Genomic DNA, 21,619 nt, shown 5'->3' on the forward strand with positions numbered 1-21,619 from the left:
AAAGGAAAATAAAAAGAAATTACAATATTGTAATCTATTGATAAATGTTTCAGCATGAACAAAATAAAGGAAATTTTCACACGCTCAAATGCAACCATGATCAATAAAATGAAAACAATATTGAATTATAATGTTCTATTCTTTTGATAATAACATAATCCCCAAGTCGACAAATCTTCAAGCCTTTCAAGATTAAAAATAATAATAATAATAATAGTTTACATATTTTTTCACAAAATTTAAGTTATCCAAGCTATAGATGTATTGCATCTAAATATCCAAGTTGCTCATAGACATCTACCGCAGTGGACCAAATAACAAAAGAGCTTGCACTCTTAATTTAATCAGTTTCAAAATATTGATTTTGGAGAATTTAATTGCAAGAAGGTGTTAAGATACTATTCCGGAAATAAGATGAAAATGGGGAATGTAATGCCCACTTTGATTGATTAATAGGAGAATTACAAATTTAGGTAAGAAAGCCTATAGAAGGCTGTAAACGAGAACTTTACTCAACTCTATCCAAGTTCTTTTCTATCTTCTCCCTTTCATGCTACCCTCTTATTTATAACCTTTTTTCTAAGGATCCGTTTGATTGTAAAGATGGAATTGAATTGCCTAGAAAATGAATTCCAGAGAACTAAATTGCCTAGAATTGTTTTCCTGGGAATTGTAAATTATTGTGTTTGATTAACATAATTTTTCAGGTGGAAAATGTTGAAATAAAAGTGTTTTTTTTGTTCATTTGGCTTTGTTTTACATGGAAATTGTCAATTAAAGGAAAATATTTTTTTACAATAATTCTTAGAATTGGTTTCCATTACCAACCAAAAAAAAAAAAAAAAGTCGTTACAGTATATGTTGAGAATTCAAATTCCACCAAAATAAGGAAAATTCCAAGTTTCAAGAAATGCAATTCCATGGAAAATATAAGGTATCAAACACCAAAAGTTGGAATTTCCAATTCCAATTCCATCTTTTTTTTTCCATTTCCATGCTATCAAACACTCCCTAACTGATTTTCTAACTACTTCCCCCTCCCTCAACAACATTCTGTTTTCTGCTTCCCACCATCCGTTGCACCCCCCTTCTTGGGCCTTCTAGAATATGTGAACCGGATAGGGGGCTTATCATTACCCCCGGTTTCCAAAACCACCTTGTCTTCGAGGTGGAATTGAGAAAAGTGTTGGATGATAGTTGCAGCAGACTCCCAAGAAGCTTTAGAAGCAGGGAGACCCTTCCATTGTATGAGCAGCTCCTTTCCTGGTGGAGGTGTTGCAGCAGCTTGGCGTATTTCCAGGACTTTGTCAGGCTCGACCATCCATTCCAGCAATGCATCTACGTGTGCCGGAATCTGCAGACAAGTATCTGTCTTTCCAAGTGCCTTTTTAAGTTGCGACACGTGAAAGACTGGGTGTATAGTGGCATCAGATGGTAGCTCCAAGTGATATGCAACTGGCCCTATGCGGCTGATTATTTTGAAGGGACCAAAGAACTTGGGACACAACTTCTCGTTTGGTTTCCTGGCTAGACACCGCAGGCGATAGGAATGTAATTTAACATAAACCAAGTTTCCCTCCTTGAACTGGATGTCTCTTCGATGTTGGTCCGCCCCCATCTTCATTCTAGTCTGGGCCCGTAGGAGATGTGCCTTTAATTCATCAAGTATCAGGTCCCTCTCCTTCAGCTGCTGGTCAACTGAAGCAATTGTTGTCTCTAGGCTGCCATAACGGATCAGTGGAGGGGGATCCCTTCCATATACAGCCCAGAAAGGAGTAGTGTTCGTGGAGGCGTGGAAGGTGGTATTATACCAATATTCGGCCCATGGCAGCCATCTGCACCAAGTTCTCGGCTTGTCGTATGTGAAACATCTAAGATATGTCTCTACACATCTATTGACAACCTTCATCTGACCGTCCGTCTGGGGATGGTAAGTTGTGCTACGCCGTAGAAATGTCCCCTGCAGTTTAAATAGTTCTGTCCAGAAATGACTCAAAAATATCTTATCTCGATTGGACAAGATGGAACGTGGAATGCCGTGGAGTTTTACTACTTCTTTGACAAAAGTTGTTGCGACTCCTGCTGCTGTGAATGGATGCTTAAGAGGTAGGAAGTGACCATACTTGCTGAGTCGGTCAACAACCACCAATACTGAGTTACACCCTCTCGATGTCGGTAGGCCTTCGATGAAATCCATTGATATATCTTTCCACACTAGATTAGGAATGGGTAAGGGCTGAAGAAGTCCAGCCGCCTGCCAACGACAGTGATAAACACTTGTTTTGTTGACATACCGAACATTCTTCCACACTTTTTGATGTCGTTTTTCATGCCCCACCAATACTGATTACTAGTTAGCCACTTGTAGGTACGACGAAACCCTGAGTGCCCCCCTACTAGACTGCTCTGTGATACTCATGGAGTAAAATTGGAATCAAGGTAGATGAACTAGGTAGAACCATGCGCCCTTTATACAATAGCCAACCTTGGTCCAATGAGAAATGTGGGTGTGAGTCTGGATCATTTTGTAGTTCCTTCTTAACTCTGGCCAACCTTGGATCTACCTCAATTTGATCCAATAGTGATCGTAAGTTAACCTCCACCGGGCATGTGATTGCTGCAAATTCAACTTGAGTCGGGATCCGAGACAAAGCATCTACTGCCTTGTTCTCGATTCCGAGTCGATATTGAATCTCGAAGTCGTAGCCCATTAACTTGGTTACCCACCGTTGAAACCCGGTATCACCCTCTGTTCCAGCATGTATTTGAGGCTTTGTTGGTCGATTTTCACAATAAACCGACGACCAAAAAGATAGTGCCTCCATTTTTGTATGGCTAATACAATAGCCATCAATTCCCTTTCATACACCGATTTCTGCTGTGATCAGAGGGACAAAACTTGACTGAAATAAGCGATCGGCCACTGGTTCTACTTCAGTATTGCTCCCAACCCATACCCTGACGCATCGGCTTCGATCACTAAGTCTTTTGAGAAATCCGGCAGAGCCAAAACAAGTACTGTAGACATGGCTTTCTTGAGCTTTTGAAATGCTTCCTCGGCCTCCAGTGTCCATCCAAAAGCATCCTTTTTGAGTTGTTGTGTGAGAGGCCAAGAGATTGCCCCATACCTGACGACAAAAGGCAGGTAATATCCTGTTAAACCCAAAAATCCCCGGAGTTCCCTGAGTGTCTGAGGTGTCGGCCATTGCACCATTGTGGTAATCTTGCTAGGGTCAGCAGCTACTCCTTCAGCTGAAACTAAATGGCCCAAGTACTCGATCCTTGGTTCTACCAACCGACACTTCTTGATGTTTGCATAGAGCTGGTGGGATTTTAATGTGTTAAACACTGTCTCCAGGTGTTGCTCATGTGAACTGAGGTCCTTGCTATAGACGAAGATGTCGTCGAAAAATACCCACACAAACTTCCGTAAAAAATCTCTGAAAACCTGGTTCATGAGTGACTGGAAGGTAGCAAGTGCGTTCGTGAGTCTAAACGGCATGACCAGGAACTCATAGTGCCCTTCGTGAGTTCGGAATGCCATTTTAGGTATGTCCGCCCAGCGTACTCGATACTGGTGGTACTCGGACTTCAAGTCCAATTTGGAAAAGATTGTGGCTCCATGGAGTTCGTCCAGCAATTCATCAATTACAGGAATAGGAAATCTGTCCGGAATGGTAGCCTTGTTGAGGGCCCGATAATCCACACAAAAACGCCAGCTCTCGTCCTTCTTTTTCACTATTAATACTGGACTCGAGAATGGGCTAGTGCTCGACTGAATTATACCTGCTGCTAACATCTCTTTCTCTCATTCTTTTGAAGATGCAGGTATCGATAGGGCCTGACATTTACCAGCTCCGCTCCTTCCTTAAGTATAATGGCATGATCAGTACTTCGTTCTGTTGGTAGCCCTCCCAGTTCAGCTAAAATCTGTGAGAACTGGTGTAGCAGCTGTTTGATGATTGCTGGTGGGTCTTCCTCCATTACCTTAGAATCTACAATTTCGGGTATGGGTTCTACCAAAATTCCTTGGCCCTCCTTGTGTAATGCTTTCACCATGGCTCTCAATGATAACCCCTGCTTTGTTAAGTCCAGGATCCCCTTTCAAGATAAACACCTTCTCTCCCAATCGAAACCTCATGGTGAGAAGTTTCCAATTTACTTCCATGCTGCCCAAACTACATAGCCACTGCATGCCCAATACCATATTTGTACCGCCCAGCCCTAATGGCAGGAAGTCCTCCACTATCGTCAACCCTTGCATTTCGAGAATCACTCCCCTACAAATACCTCTCCCTTTTACAAACTCCCCTGATCCCATGACTACTCCATAATTCGTAGTGGCCGTTATTGGAAGATCTAGTTGCTTGACCAATTCCAGTAAGACGAAGTTATGTGTGGCACCACAATCAATCAAGATAGTTACCTCTTTTTGCTTCACAGTCCCCTTTATCTTCATCGTCCCCGACTTCGTTAATTCTACCACAGAGTTCAGTGATAACTCGACCTTTTCTGCTACATCTATGGGGTCGTCATCCTCCTGTAAACCTCCTCCCTCGCCATCTTCCCTCTCTCCTTCTTGGACCAATAGCACTCTTAGCTCCCGATTTTTGCATTGGGGACCAACCGTATAGTTCTCATTGCAGCGGAAACATAGACCCTTTTCCTTGCGTTGTTGCCATTCAGCGTCCGACATCCTCCTGGTAGTGTATTCCCGGCATGGGCAGATAGATTTCTCGCCTAAGGTTACTGTTCACGTTGGGAACACTATTGGCTTCTTCTTCGTCCAACGATTTGGCGCTAAAGACTCCTTGGTATGTTTTTGGGCTGGTATGGCTTTTAAGGCTGAGTTTCTATCTTCAACCTTTTGGGCAACCTCCAGAAGTTGGCCCAAACCGACTGGGCTTAGCAATCTGACTTCTATCTTGATATCTGGTTTTAGCCTGTTAATAAAAGTGCTTTCTAGTACTTCCTCCGTCATTCCCGTCACCGATGCAGCTAATGTCTCAAAGGCTCGACGACATTCCGCCACCGAACCCTCTTGTTTAACTGCCAAAAACTTCTCACAGAGACTCCCCTTTTGTATCGACCGAAAACGTAACAGCAGCTGACTTCAGAACTGCGCCCAGCTGTGGAAAGGAGTTCTGGCCTCGGTCCACTGCAACCATGATAAAGCCTCAGCGTCCAAGCTTACCCCAACCGCGCCTAACTTCTCCTTTTCCGACAGCCCGTTGACATCGAAGTACCTTTTTGCCTAAAATAGCCACCCATCTGGGTCTTCTCCACTGAAGATGAGCATCTCCAGTTTCCTAATCATTCGCCAATTGTTTTCTTCTCTATTTGATCCCAATTTACCCATGTCGCTATCGAGACTAGCCTCCGTCAACCCTTCCGACCACTTTCCCTTAGCTAGGGCTCGTTGATTTGCTCGGAACGTACTAGCAGGAACCGGCCCTTCTGTGACGCTGCCAGAACTTCCTCCTTCAAAAATCTTATTCACCCCTGCTTTCAACTTAGCTAACGCCGTCATCGCCTTCTGGGTTTCTTCTTGGGATTGCAGAAGTTTGGCCACATTTAGTGCAAGATGCTCCACTGTTTTCTCCAAGCCAGGTAACCTTTGGAGCTCAGTCCTTACTTCTTCAGTTCTTCCATTTCCTTCTCAAAGGCTTCCAACTTAGTCTTAGTTTTCTTTTGTGCCATTTGGATCTGTTGCTCTGATACCAATTTGTTAAGATACTATTCCGGAAATAAGATGAAAATGGGGAATGTAATGCCCACTTTGATTGATTAATAGGAGAATTACAAATTTAGATAAGAAAGCCTATAGAAGGCTATAAACTAGAACTCTACTCAACTCTATCCAAGTTCTTTTCTATCTTTTCCCTTTCATGCTACCCTCTAATTTATAACCTTTTTCCTAACTGATTTTCTAACTACTTTCCCCTCCCGCAACAACATTCTGTTTTCTGCTTCTCACCATCCGTTGCACCCCCCTTCTTGGCTTTCTAGAATATGTGAACCGGATAGGGGGCTTATCAGAAGCCACTCTAGATATTTTCTACGCAATGAACACAACTTATCTCAAATAGATGAGTCACTAAAGAATCGCGGATTAATTCAAATTTTGTAGCAGTATCAGGCATAGAACAGTATTAACATTTTCAGCACTGCTGTAACAAAATGTGCTGCTACCCATGGATAATTGACATCAAGCTTTTGAAACTTTTTGAATACCTTATCAACCATTCTTGTTTTGTTCATAAAGAGAATTAAATATAGGAAAAGGTAAATCCACTGTCTCCAATAATAAAAAGAAGCCTAGTGTACTGGTGTGAATGGTTGAATCCTATGATATCTAACATGAGCAGCTATTTGCTTGTACACTGGCATCTTATTGCCTGAACGTTTAGAAATTATAAAAGAAAATTAAGTAATGTGTGTGCTCGTCTTCCGTTATTATTTAAGGTATAAAGAACAAAGGAGAGGAAGAAGACTTGTTAAGAAAAATTCATGTATGCACATGCGTCATATTTACATATTTAAGGAAGCAGTCCTTGGTTTAACTTTTGGATATTATGTAAGGAACAAATTTGAACTGGACTAGCCTTACGCAGACCCATGCAGGTAGCATATATGTACCTTAGTATCAGCTTGGGAAGGGATTTCGAACTCTATGAATGGCAGGGAAAATGCCATCAAATTACTTGTATAGATATAGTAAATATGGTTGCATACATTATACATATTTTGAAGAATTAATCTTTAACTCTCTCTTTATGGTGAATCAACATGGCTTAGAAGAACGATTCCACAAAGCAAATAAGGCTTTTTGAATAATGATAAAATACTTGCACAATCAAATGAAGAAACCAAAGTACTAGTAGTGACTGAGCCCGTGCTAACCTGTAGCATCAATACCTCCTTCCTTCCATGCATCACCACTCATGTAGTATACATGGCTACATGTGTATCCCGACAGTCAACAATTCAGAAGTTAGTTTTTAATGGCATAAACTTCAAATACATTATTGTGTAGAAATAGTCTCCTATGTATCTTCCGTGCAAAATAAATAAATCAAATAGGTATTGAACATACAAAAATATATATAGTAAACAATTCATGAAAAATGTCTCTCCACATTAAAATGTTTGTTAACAATAAAACCGAGTCGGAAAAAATGATAAATTGCATGCAGCTGTTGAATGATCGCTAGATAATTTTTTTAGTTGCCTCAAATTTATAGAACAGTGAGAAATCTATTGCACAGCTAAAGGTACAGGGTAAAATTTTCACTTATTGCACACCTATTATATCCATAATGAGTGATTACGCACAAATATGAAATTTTCTATTTGATAGTTTAGTACATCCAATATATAGGCAATAACATTAAGTATTAGGCAGACTAATAAAACCCCAGAGCTAAGTGAAAAGTTTTCCAAGTAGTTATTTAGAAATATTTGTGGAATGTTAATTTTAGCCCCTTAATTAATAAGTTACTGAATTGAAGGATCGTTTATTACATAAGGTAATAAATGTTGTGATGAAATATTTATGACAGTTCTTTTAGGCTTAAGTGAGATGCCCCCACATAAGGTCCTTCTTGGGAGTTTTGCAGTACCGGTAAGGGTTTTTTAAAGTACCGATGCCCCATAGTGAAATTTTCAACTTATAATTTCTTTGATGAAAATAAATTGAAATTTTTTAATTCATAAGTGATATTTTACTTATGAGTAATTTTTTCCATATAAGTTAATTTTTTAACTTAAAAAGTGAAAGTTTTACTTATAATTAAGATTTAAGTTATAAGTAAATTTTACAGTTATAAGTAATTTTTTACACATGAGTGAATTTTGTTTACTTATAAATAATCTTTTATATTTTATAAGTGAATTTTTTTACTTATTAGTACTTTTTACTTTATAAGCAATTTTACACGAGTGAATCTTTATCTTATAATTTTTTATTTTTTTTATTTTTTTATATATCAGTAAATTGTTTAGTTGTAAAGTAATTTTTTTGCTTATAAATAATTTTTTTATTTACTGTATTTTTATTTACTAGTTAGTTTTAACCAAAACATGCAGGTTGGAAATAATTGTTTTTAGAGAGTAAAATTTCAAGAACTGCCAAAAAGTACTAATTTGGTGGGTTGAGAAATACGTCACAAATTACACAAGACTGGTTCACTACAATAAAAAAACTAACAAGCAATGGTTTTCCCTACCTCTCATAACGGTGACATCAAAAAAGGCCAAAATCAGTGAAAAAAAACTCCCAAGCAGACCCTAAAAGAAAGAGATTTAAAACTATTATCAATAAGAAATTATCTTACTTTTCCTAATAATTGGCATACCGTGCTATACCTAAGGCTAGCCACCATAAGGGTCATGCTGCAGTGTCTAAGCATGCAAGGGCTGTATTGGATAATGCAGATGCTCGCTTGAACTTAGCATTGTCACGAAGATATTAGGAGCCTTAAGTTTTCCTAATGAAAACTACAATGACAGCAACATGGCGAGAAGTGAAGGGTCGTGTACTCTTGAAATGAAGGCAAAGTGACCTGCCATGCACATTTGAACATATGATGCCCACATGGCAAGTCAAAACCGCCCAATTGGGTCGCTTAATGGCAGGAAATGATGACTGAACACCACCAATTACATAGCCACTTGCACACCAAAGAGAATGTGATTCTTAGCAGATAGGTGCAATCTTAATCATCAGCTATCCAAAACAAGTATGATCTAACAACTTTGATCAATTCATGACAAAAAAAAAAGTAGAATTTCAAAAGGGACACAAAAGGGCCTGTATATAGTCATTTCCCTTGTAATTTTAGAATCCAAAACATAACTTTGGGGGGGGGGGGAATCTCCCTAGAAATTGTCTATAATCGTATAAATTTTAGGGTTCGAGTCAATTCCGATTGAAAAGAGTATAGTCAAATGTTGGTTTGCCACTCAAAGTTATCAAAGTGTAGCTTGTGTTTGTGTTTAATATTGTATATAGGACACAAACATCGGTTCCATCCTTTCTTTCTTTTTATTTCATTTTTTTTTCCTTGTTTCAAAACTGTTTATTTTCCAATAAAACTTGCATCCATTGGAGCTTTTCAAGTTTCAACAATAAAATAAACCAAATGCTCCTATCCCATCATTTAAATTCCTTCATACAGTTGAAGAATGCACTATCAGGTTAATTATATATGGGCGTGCAAATCAATATCTAAAGCAAAAATCCTGTGGCAACTTGTAGAATCAAAAACCGGGGAAAGAATATATCCTGCAAGTTTTACACTGATAAATAACTGAGATTCGTTCAAATATACTCATCAAAAGGAAGGTCCATGGAAATTCGAACCCATGCATTTGCATCATCAAAATTAATTATAATCATTTCCCATTTCAAATGATGTGTTGAATTCCAGTTTTTGGTTCGACTGTGATCATTTCAGCAAATCACCATACTTCAATTCAAAACTTCGATGCATTCGTCCAACAATTCATGTAAATCAAACAAACAGAACAAAAGGAATTTAAAAAACCAAGAAATGCATTGCCCATCAAACAAAATCAACAAATTCCCAAGCAAACTTCAACACAACAGATCGAAAATTGTGAAAATGGCAAAAGAGAAAGTCAAATACCATCCAATGAGGTAGCCAAAGGCCGAGAAGAACGTGATGGTCCCACAATACTTCCGGCACAGGACCATCGAGGCGTAGCCCAAGAACATAGGCACCAGAAAATGAAGATTTGACGAAAAGCCAAATGACAAATACGACAGTACAGCCCCCGTCATGGCGGCGTAAAGATGGCGTGCCACCGGTCCCCCTGGTACAAGCCGGTGGACAAAACTAACCGGGATGGTGGCAGCGAAGCAAAGCAAGAACCGGAACACCGGCACTGAAATCCCGATCGCCGACGCCACGGATTCCATCTCCGGCAGCTCCATATTCGATTGAAATTGTAAATTATGTCACAGTATTGAGTCTGGTCTGTGGTTCAACTGCAACTCTTGTGGCTCAACAACGGAGACAATGATATTCGAGGCGGAAAGAACCAGGAAAATACAAAATCTCTGCGGAGAAATCGAAATTCAAAAATAACTAAGGCAGGTAGCAAAATTGTTGAATAATGATATTTATCGTTATAACGCTGAAACATCAAATTTCAGATCGAATAATGGGATAGGACAATTTTCTTGAGAGGGGAGATTGAACTGTCATGTCCCATTATTCCACGTCAATTGCAATTTCATCCGTATTCTTTAAATTGTTTGCCCGTGGGTCCTTTTTTCATGGGAAGTAAAAATTGGGAAAATTGCCCCTTATAATTCTCAATCTAGACCCTATTTGATGGCTTTTAAATTAAAACATTTTTTATACACTTATTTTCAATCACACGTTCATACATTAAAATATTCTAATTATAAACACAAAACTTTTCTCTACTTTTTTATTATACATTCTTTAAAATTCACTATTCAAAACAGTGTTTTCGATAAATAATGACCATCAGACAAGGGCTATATTCAAAACAACACTTAGTAGTTCCTGCCACTTAAATCAAATCAAAATTCGAGGTTCCATGGTAATGGCGCTGAAAGAGAATGATCTTGCATATTGACATTTTATACAAAATATTCATAACTATTTCGCGATAACCAAACATAATAAAGCCCTCATTTGGTATCCATTAAAATCAAATTTTGATAATAAAAAAAAAGTATTTTAAATAGTGATTTTTTAAAACAATGTGTAATTAAAAAAATGGGATTTAATTTATATATAATTTTATTTTATTGAAAATTGTGTGATTGAAAGGAAACAAATCATGTATTCTTCATAAAATGGAGGCAAAACGTGGCAAACTGTAAAGCGTCAATTAGGAATTATTCTTCACCCACTCTGTATAACAACTTAGAGGGTGTTTGATAGATATTTTTATGTAAAAATGCATTTTCGAATAGTAATTGATGGGAAATGTGTGGTTGAAAAATAAGGAAAAATTTTTTATTTACGTGTAATATTATTTTAATAAAGAATGTGTGGTTGAGAAGAAGAGAAAAAAAAATGCATTTTAAAAAAAAAATGGGTACCAAACAGGCTTTTAATCTTTATCAAAACATTTGGGACCAAACGTGACCCACCAAATCAACGAGTGACCCAATGACCAATGCTTGGGCAAGTCAATGTCCCGACGAGTCTAATAATTATCTATGATAGAATCTAATAACTATGGTCGACGACATAACAAGATTGATGATTCAAAGAGTGTGAAGTAAACTAGTTCTTCAGTAAAAAAGATCCTCAAAACAGTGGGCAAGTTCTTATCTTGCATAAACAATCCAATTCAAACTGAAAAATCCAAAATCAACATAATCCTAGCAAAATATTAAATCGTAATATGATGTACTGAATAACATAACGATCAAGGTGTGATCACAGATTTTAATCAAAAAGACCGAAACCCATGTCATCGTCAGACTCCTCGGCTGGTTCTTCTTTCTCCTCCTCAGCATCTGGAGCCGGAGCACCACCAGAATCAGCAGATGTAACTGGAGCAGCAGCAACTGCAAACCTACTGGGATCCTGAAGTAAAAAGTTTACACAATGATGTAAATTTAAATGGACTTCAAGATACAGCAAGCATGTAGAAAATAATGAACGAAGGCGACTACATACCGCAAGATACTCCTTAACTTTATCAGCCAGGGGGAAGGAGTAATCGGTTTCAACAGCAATGGCCAAAATGTTCTTGTAAGCATTAATGAACATATGTGGTGCAGCTGCTAGGGTCGGGTATGAGATGGCGAGGGACAGGGAAGTAACCATGGAAACACCAACTGCAAACTTTTCGATGAGATCATCTTCTGTCAGATCGAGCACTTCAGGGCTGAAAACAGATCCGTTGTCATAAACGGAGATGACGACTAGACCATAAGAGAATGGCCTGATTCCAAGTTTTGCAAGCAGAGCAGCTTCAGATGAACCCACTTTGTCACCCTTCTTGATAAGCTCAACAGGGGTGATAATTTCAACCGTTCCCTTGTTAATCTTGGTGGGAATGTTGAGAACCTGGAAGCAACAGATGTGAGCAAATTCCTTACAGAAGTGATGCAACACGACTAAATTAATTTATATAAACCTGGAAGAAGGAAGTCTGCGATGGATCAAGGCCAGTATTTCCAGGTGGGACAACAACATCGACTGGTGCCACCAAACCAACACGAGCAGGTGCTCCAACCTATAAAGCTTAAGGCTTTTAGCATAAAAAAGGTCACACAAGGCATATACAGGCGCAGTTCATTATTTCATCTTCATGTGATGACTGTCTTTCGCAATTTTAGCCCTTTTACGCTTCCCAACTAAAATACAAAATCACAATCTTGACTTTTTTTCCTTTTTTTTAAGCACAAACTTGACTTTGAATAAAAGGTAGTGCAAAATTCGTTTCACCTTGTACTTTGCAACCTCCTCGCTAACTTCCTTCAAGTCACCCTTGGTGAAGATCAACCCAACATTTCCCTATTGAAAGAAGGCAACTAATTCAAGTCAAAAGCTTATCATGTTTCACAAAATGATGCAACAGGTTTTGCAAATTCAATGAAAATATATTGAAAATGTTACTAAAACTATTGTTCGTACTTTAATTATCTACATTTAGATTCATTATCAAGTACCGGTACATAAAATAAACATAATATAGTAGAAAACTAAACTGTTTAATAAAATTTCCATTTTATACAGCTATCTGATGTAATCTATATTAAATCACAAAAAAGGGGGGGGAACTAGCAAACCAATCCTTTTAGAAGCAAACTAAAGCAGAAGATGATTACGGATAAATTTTATTGTCGCCATCAGTAATAAAATAAAAATTCCATTTTCTACAACTATACGATATAAGTCATATAAAATTCCAGGAAAACTGAAAGTAAAAATCAAGAAACAGAACTATATACTTAAATACGTACGACGAGTAGGGGGATGAGGTTAAGAATGGCCGTGTTTCCAGTCTTCTCAGCGTGAATCCTTACACTCCTTTTCATCATGGTGTTCTTACCCATAAGCACTACAGAATCACCCCTCAAACCCTTCCTGATGTTCTGCAGCTGGTTCGATCCCACATTGTCGGCCGCCACAACCAGAACCTGCGTGTACTCATCAAGAAGCTGGCAGAGCTTCTGGTCGTATGCAATCTTTTTCTCAGCCTTAGACACCTTAATCGCCATTGATACAAAAAAGATTAAATTGGTGTATAATTCTGTGTATGTGTATTGTAAAAGAGAGAGGGCCAGGAAATAGCGGTGGCTAAATCAAGGCGGACGGTGGTGGCGCCGTCACTTTAACCTCCTGATTCAGATTTGGGGGCTTTAGAATTGGGAGGTAAGAAAATGTAAATAAAAACCCTAGCACGTCAGAAAGAAGTGAGGTGATACTGAGTTTATATACGTAACTGAAAGGTTTTGATTGGGCTTTTCTGGAATCGAATTAAAGTTTTTGGGCCTTTTTATCTTGATGGAAGTAGGGGTGGGCGCGGATCGATTCGGTTCGGTTCTCTTTAATGGAAGTAGGGGTGGGCGCGATTCTAAAGGGAATCGAATCGAATTGAACCAAAATTTTCGGGTATCTAGTAACTGGAACCGTCGGGTCCAAATATAATTATGGGACCGTTCGGGCTCGATTCCGTTAGGGTTCGGTTCCGTTCGGTTCAATTCGGTTCGGTTCCGTTCGATTCTGTGCTATAATTAAATTTTTTAACATTTATAACAACATTATATAAATACAACTAATGATATATTCAATGGTTTTGGAATGTCAGAGACTAATAGACTACCTTGTTCAAATGATCGGTACGGTCAAAGTTTCGATCGGCGGAGGTCACAGCTTCGATCAGAGATCATAGTGTCGGCCGACGATCGTATAGGTTTTAAAATATTAGCGAGGCTGCGAGAGTGAGTGTGAGAATCGAGACAACGTTATGTACTTTAGTGTATGTGTTTAGGGTTATTTAGTGGATTGGATCTTGTTGGACTAAGAAATGAAACAATAAAATGGGTAACTGGGCCAGAAATTAAAAAATTAGAAATGAAACAAAATTTATTGGGCCAAAAGTTTAGATTTAAAAATTGTTAATTTGTTAATTTGTTTAGAAAAAAATTAAAACTAAAATAATTTGATTTACTCAATATAAAAAAAAAATTGGAAAGATTCGGTTCTTATTCGGTTTTTCGGTTCTTGGTCTAGAACCGAGAACCGAACCGTACCCGTCAATTCTCAATTCAGATACTCGTTCGGGTATTTAATTTTGACAAGAACCGTCGAGTTCGGGTTCGGATTCGGTCGGTTCGATTCGGGAGATTTGCCCAGCCCTAGATGGAAGTGGACTGAATTGTTAGCCTTTGAATCAAGAAAACCTATTAATTTTAGCGAATAAGAAAAAATTCGTAATCCATTTGTAGTATTTACACCAATTCATAAATTAGATAGATAGTTTGAAAATTCAATATTTAGGTCTATATTTAATTAATTAAAAATATTTATTATAAAACTTATATTATGCTTTACCTAAGCTTATATTATGCTTTACACATAATTTTCAAATAATAAATAATATTAGATAATAGTATAATATTGTTAATTGAAATATTCGAAGATATTTAATTTTTTTATTAACTAAAATAAGATAAAAATAACTATAGTAATTTGTTTTATAACATAAAAAACTAATAATTAATATGTTCAAAAATAATTTACATTGTTTAAATTGATATTATTAGTGACTATAATCTTGTTGAAACTATGATTTTTAATGAAAATAATAAAATAAATTAGTAACAGTTAGAATTGACAATTGATTAATATCCCACATTGAAAGATTACTAAAATATTGGAAGAGGAATATCCTTTAAAAAGTTAATATCCCATACTGACAGATTACTAAAACATTCTGAGAGAGGTCTCCTTTAAAAAGGAACTAAAGGAGAATCATTTAAATAAAAAATTGATTTGAGCCTTTTAGTATAATAAGTGAGTCCATCAAGATAGTAAAAATATTTTTTAGGAAAAAAATCATATTATCCAAAAAAATGGTGAATTTTTTTTTTTCAAATTCGGATCAGATATTCAATAATATAGCAAATCGGATATGAATTTAACAATCAAATATCAGTCGGATTATCGGATCGGATCGAATTTAGGCAAATCCGCTTCATATCCGATCCATTTACAACCCTAACTGTGGTGGTAGAGTCTTGAGCGTCGAGCCACGATGCTGACTCTATCTCCGACAGCCATGTTTGATAAAGAGAAATAGAGGTATATAGAGAGAGAGAGAGAAAAAAAATAGAAATCGCCCTCAATACCACACCAAGAAATGTTCCAATGGTGACGTGCGTTGTGCAAGTGGTTCAAATTCGATGGTAAATTTGTTACGTCGGAGATAATCTTCCACAGGCGACACGATTACTGTTGAGAGAGAAGAAAGATTAGGGAGCAGAATAGAGTGAGACAAGAATGGGGGATATGATTAGGGTTTTTAATTGAATTTGGTAGATTAATTATATATAATACCTGATTTGTGAATAATAAAACTTGGTACCTAATTTTTGAATTTTGAAGTTTAAACCCCTAGTTTTGTTAAATTTTCACAAATATTAATCCCTTGCTTGGTAAAGATTTTTTTAGAATAGATTTACAAAGAATTTATAGTTAAAAGTATAGAAAATTTTAGATTTACGTGTAAAAATATTTAATTGAGAGATCGTGTGATTAAAAATGAATTTAAAAAAATAAAATTTAGAAAAAATTGAGACAAACAAGAACTAAATATTGGTAAATTAGTAATTTATTAATTTTAATTAATTAATATTTTATTAATCATTGAAGTATTCATTATTTTTTTAAATATTTGTGTATCGTTTGTAATTTCTCACTTTACAAACAAACAATGAAAGTGATAAGCTGTGCAATGATTCTTGCTGGAGAATGTGTAACAACGAGAGGGAAAACAGGTATCTCATTGATGGTGATGGTTAAAAAGGAGGCGAAATTAGTTGCTTTTGGTTTAAAAAATAATAAAAGAAGAAATAATAGTTATTTTTGGTTTAAAATGAAAATTGGGCAGTATTTTTAAGTTTATTAGCCAATTTGTGAAACTTCCCCTTCCCCAGCCACATCTTAAACTGCTGCACAAACTTATGGGCCAGACTTTTGAACTATTACCACGCTTATACCATATGGGCCTCGTTTCCATGTCCCTATAAATCTTGGGCTTGGACTGCTTCACTGGACCAGCCCAATAAGTTTGAGCTCTTATTGGTATTTGATCGAGTGGGTTTTTTACTATCCTCAACTGTCGAGATGTGAATATTCAGAATCGTATGCGTCTGCACTGAGGTTCTTTTGTGGCTGATTTAGAGTTTTGAGTGACAATAATTGTCCTTGTTTGATCCTCATTTTTTGGAGAAAATGAATTTTTCAACAGTGTTTTGACGTAATTTTAACTACACATTCTTCAATAAAATAATATTACACCTAAATCCAAAACTTTTTTCTTATTTTTTAACCACATATTTCACAACAATACACTATTCAAAAATTCATTTTTCCTATCAAAATGGGGCTCGAACAAGGGCATTATTTCAACACGTAACACAACCCACTACCCAAAAGGCTATACAACCAAATGCAAGTGAGTTTTTAAACAATGTCTGAGAAAACCCTCAACGTTTATGATGATAATTACCCATCGCTGGATGAAAATCAAAAGTTAGAGACGATGAGTTGTGGCATTTTGATTAGGGATGGCAAAAAATTCACCAAACCCAATAATCGTGGGTTAAGGGCGGGGATTGTTAAGATTTGAGATCCATCTTAATAAGGTCAACCTTATTAAGATGAGTGACCCAAGATCTATTTAAATTGATCAATATTTCGGTATTTAACCGATGTGGAATTTATTCCCTTAACATGCCCCCACAAAATGGTGGCTCTTTTTTAGCAGACCAATCTTGAAATCCGTGTGTTCATTTTTTAGACTTAATCGGATCGAATAACTCGTTGGAGTTTACTAAACTCTGATACCATGTTATGATTTGGGGTCCATCTTAATAAGGTCAACCTTATTAAGAGGGGTGGTCCAAGATCTATTAAAATTGGTCAATATTTCGATATTTAACCGATGCGGGATTTATTCCCTTAACATGGATTACCCTCTTAATCGGTGTGTTCCCCGCTATGAGGCGGGTACAGGTAACCCGCCCCGTTAATTTTTTATTTTTTTTTTAAATAATTTAATACTTTAAATGCAAAACTCCACGAAGTTTCATTAATTCTAATAGAAGATGATAACTAAAATTATTTAAGGAGTGTGATAAATAATAAAAACCTTAATTTACCAAATATATTCGAATAATTTAACTTTTGAAAATTAATTAATTAAAAAATTTAATAACTATATTATTATTTCACTTTAATGAATGGAGGCAAAAAAATATGGGTACATAAACGAGTAATATTCCTGCCTCGCCCCACCTTAAACGAGTAACGGATTGGGTACGAGGCAGAAAAATGCCCCCCGCCCAACCCCGAACATGTACCATTGTCCTCCCTACTTTGGACGAGATATTTGAAAGGGAAAATTGACCATTCGGGACTGTGAAATACAAATGTTGAATCAATTCTCCAACTGACATCCGACTCCGTTACGTTAAGGTTATTGCAATGAATAATAATGTATGAGCTTTTTGGGAGTAAAGGAAGGCACGTAGGATAAACATGCATGGTTCATGATGCCCATTTTACTATGGGACTTGATCATTGGTTAATAATAGGTGTGACAACTCGACTAATAGCAAAGGCCCACATTAAATCGAACTTAGGGTCGAGTCAGATTAAGATTATAATTTAGATGGTGCATTATAAATTATCTAAAGACCTTATACAATACAAGCCTTCCTATTTTATAATTCTTTTGTTATGCTTCTGAAGAAACTGACAAAAGTAATAATAGTAGAAAAAGTAATAATATGTTCGTTTGCTTTTATTCTTTCTAAATAAGACAGTTGAATGTCGATTAGAAGTTAACAAAGCCTCAACACGAGTCGATCCACACTGACCACAGACCTAGAACTCAGCCCCATCACAACTTGTTTTTCAACTTATCCAAACATCTCAAACATGGAATTAGAATTGTATAATGTGGAAATTACAGCCAATAAGAACTTTTAAGATTAAACTTCAAAAATCAGATTTATGGTATTTTTATACAAAAATCAGATGATAATATATTATTGTTAATATTTATAACAATATTATAAAAATTAAATTATTTTATATATTCACCCACTACTGTTTACCTTCTCAAACCCTAATTAATTCTCTCTCACTCTCTCCATAATACCGTCACCTCCCTCCTCTCTTTCTCTCTCTTCCCTCTTCCTCCACATGGGATGTCACCGTAGCCTTCGCAGTCGACGACCACCTCCAAACCCGTTGCACAGCATAGACCATCACCATGTACCGCTACCGTCTCCCATCTTTTCTTCGCCATTCCTTGTCTCTCTTCTCGTACCTCTGAGTCACTCTATCTCTCTTTGTTGCATGTCGCCGCTCCGACTATTTCTTCATCACGACCTGAGTTTGGTGGTTGTTTTCATCACGGCGCCGTGGTGTCAAGTTCTGTGCCACTGAGAGTTGCAAGATTTTTCCAGAAATCAAGTGAATGAGCTTGAGGATGAGCTTTATATTACTGTGATGTGGTGCTATTTTCCTGGTGAGGTGGTCATGGCTCTGGGATGGTGGTGGAGATGTGATGGATCTGATGTTTATGTGGTGGATCTGGTGGTTTTGAGATGTGGGGGCATATTATTGTGATGTGGCGGTGTTTTTCTGGTTAGTTGGTCGTGGATCTGGGATGATGGTGGAGATGGGCGGATCCAGTGTGTTGTGTGTTTGTTTGGTGGATCTTGAAGGATTTGGTGTTTGTGTGGTGTCTGTGGTGGGATGAGATGTGATTGAATGCTTGTGATCAATTATTTGGTTGATTGTGACTAATAATTGGATATGTGACTCGAAAATTGCGACTGTAATTTCGGATTGTGACTCATAATTGACTAAGTTGTGACAAAAAAATTAATTGTGACCAAATAATCTAATAATTTGCAATTAATAAATGAGTTGTGATCAATAAAAATTTTGATTCCGTGACCTGTAAGATTTTTGGATTCATAATAAAAAAATTTGTCTGTGATATATAAAATTTTTGATTTGTAAACAAAAAATAAGTTGGAGATCAATAATTTGATAAGTTGTGATCGACAAATGAGTTGTGACCAATAAAAATTTTGATTTTGTGACTGATCAATGAATTTTGGCATATAAATATTTTTATTTGTGACCTACGAAATTTTCGATTTATGACTTAGAAATAATTTGTAACTAATTAATTTGATGACATGTGATCAAATTATATATATTTGTGACCTTAATATGTTTAATTAATAAAATATTTTTTTAATGAATTATTATCTGAATTTTGAAATTGTAAACCTCCCTCTCTTAGTTTTGAATTAGACTATAGATAAACTCTTAGAAATAATTTTTTCCCTTGTATAATTACTACATATGAGGGGCTATAGATAAACTCTTAGAAATGAATTTTTCCTTTCTATAATTACTACAGATGAGAGGTTAAATTTTGGGTTGTCTGGGCCTCAGCCCTTCAAGTAATAATGGGCTCAAGATGAGTTTGTAGCCCAAAATTTATGTCAGACTGAGACACAAGCCTCGATTTTCTTCCCAAATGACATTTGTAATGATATTTCTATTTCTGTTCACATAAGCTGTTGGAGCACGTTTGGTACACAATAATTAGTAAGACATTTTTTTTTAATATTCCTTAATTGAGTATTACATAATAAACATGTTCTTGGAGTTAACTCCCTTAATTGTTGCAATGTTCGATTTCTTGATCAAGATCAGGACTGATAATCCAAGCTAATAGACTAGAAATACGGTTAAATTTAAAATACAATAACTATCAAAATTGGACTAAGCATCTTCATAAGATAGGACACAAGAAACCTCAATTATAAAGCATGAGAAATTTTGATGATGCTTAAAAAATATAACTCGACATAGATATATTTAAATTAAGACACGTTGTACACACTAACACATACGTATAAATCAAGCATGACTTCCCTTTGAGTATTAAATCTATGTGAGTATCTTATACTTACGGCAATGCCTATTTAAACGGATCGCAGAGGAAGAATATGAAATTGCTTGCTTTTTGACCAAACATTGTATTTGGACTTGTATTAATGAGAGATCAAAGAGCAATCTCAAGTTTAATTTATGTCCTCGAAATTAGCATAGGGACTTATTTTATACAAGGATGAACATGGGGTGCCCCATATTGTAGGGACCTTAAGTCACTTCATAAGTTTTGTGCTACTAAATTGATCTCAAATAGATACTTAAAATTTCGTAAGCGTTTCGTAATTCACACACGTTAGACATATATATAAGCAGTACTATTTATTGACCAACCTCGCGCATCCTAACAATTATCATTCCATGGTATAACTTTGCACAACAAGACTTCGACATAGAGAAGAATTTTATTACTTTTTTTTTTTTTTCCAAATAGCTAAGCTCGTGCAAATCACACTAAGAGGTATTAAATTTTTAACATACCCTAGCGTTTACACCGTGCGTCAACAAGGTGAATTCTTGGGTCCAAGTACGTGAATATGCCACCAAAATCTTTTTTCGAATAATTTTTATTTTAAAGAAATTAAGACTTGAAGTTGAACGTAGATCAAATAACAGATATAAATATTCAAGTCGTTCGATCTATAATAATATAAAATATGTAAAAAAGAAAAAAATGAAACGCGCACGCGCACACATACACGCGCAAACACAACCCTTTCTAAAATCAATAGCTTTAATAAACTCTCAATGTTTTGCAATCTATGAGGCCTTTGGCTTAAAAGATTGCAAAAAGAAAAACGTGCAAAGCAATAAAATAGTCAACCCCAATTTTTCGGTGGTGTTGACTAAATGTTAAACATTTTTATTTAATTTTTTGGGGGATTTACGCCCCGCCACCCAAAAAAAAAAAATAATAATAATAATAATTAAATAAATTTATAAGACAAGAAAATTTTATTAATTGGAATTATTTATTCCTAGAAGTTATTAATTTACTAATATTGTTCTCTTGGCATCATTAATGCGTTCTAGAAGTTATTAATCTATTACTATTGTTCTCTTGGCATCATTAAGGTGTCGATGAGTGGATTAACAGCTCCAAATTAATGGGATTAGCTTAACGAAAAATGGAATTAATTAAATTAAATAGTGTGTGTAGAACTGAATGTGACAACGCGTAATTAATTTGTTTTATGTTTATAGTATCTGATATATTACCTCATTTTTTACTAATTAATCTTATCCTTCACGCGGTTTATGGGGATCTTGAGAAAATTTAGTCTCAACCTATAATGAATTTAGTCACAAGATTGAGTATCATATTTTGACCAATAACATTAAGAAAAATTTTGGATAGAAGAAAATAAATAAATAAATAAATAAATAAA

The 21,619-nt window shown here is 36.1% G+C and overlaps 1 protein-coding gene across 1 annotated transcript; it reads right to left on the reverse strand.

The window, feature by feature from the left end:
• Positions 1-11,280: 11,280 nt before the first annotated feature.
• On the reverse strand, positions 11,281-13,445 carry LOC111398538 (60S acidic ribosomal protein P0-like). The gene is made up of 5 exons (XM_023025490.1): positions 12,983-13,445; positions 12,465-12,533; positions 12,154-12,252; positions 11,691-12,083; positions 11,281-11,597 (listed from the first exon to the last, which is right to left on the reverse strand). The coding sequence occupies exons 1-5, from the start codon at positions 13,238-13,240 to the stop codon at positions 11,457-11,459; spliced, it is 960 nt and encodes a 319-aa protein (XP_022881258.1). The 5' UTR covers positions 13,241-13,445; the 3' UTR covers positions 11,281-11,456.
• Positions 13,446-21,619: the final 8,174 nt, after the last annotated feature.

Source organism: Olea europaea, chromosome 8 (genome assembly GCF_002742605.1).
Source record: "Olea europaea var. sylvestris chromosome 8, O_europaea_v1, whole genome shotgun sequence".
Lineage (NCBI taxonomy): Eukaryota > Viridiplantae > Streptophyta > Magnoliopsida > Lamiales > Oleaceae > Olea > Olea europaea.

Bases quoted from the DNA above. Each gene is read 5' to 3' on its own strand.
- LOC111398538 (XM_023025490.1), bottom strand. From the start codon at position 13,240: ATGGCGATTAAGGTGTCTAAGGCTGAGAAAAAGATTGCATACGACCAG. The intron at 12,253-12,464 runs GTGAAACGAATT...TAAGCTTTATAG, and splicing joins AGGAGGTTGCAAAGTACAAG to GTTGGAGCACCTGCTCGTGT. The intron at 12,084-12,153 runs GTTTATATAAAT...TGTTGCTTCCAG, and splicing joins CGCAGACTTCCTTCTTCCAG to GTTCTCAACATTCCCACCAA.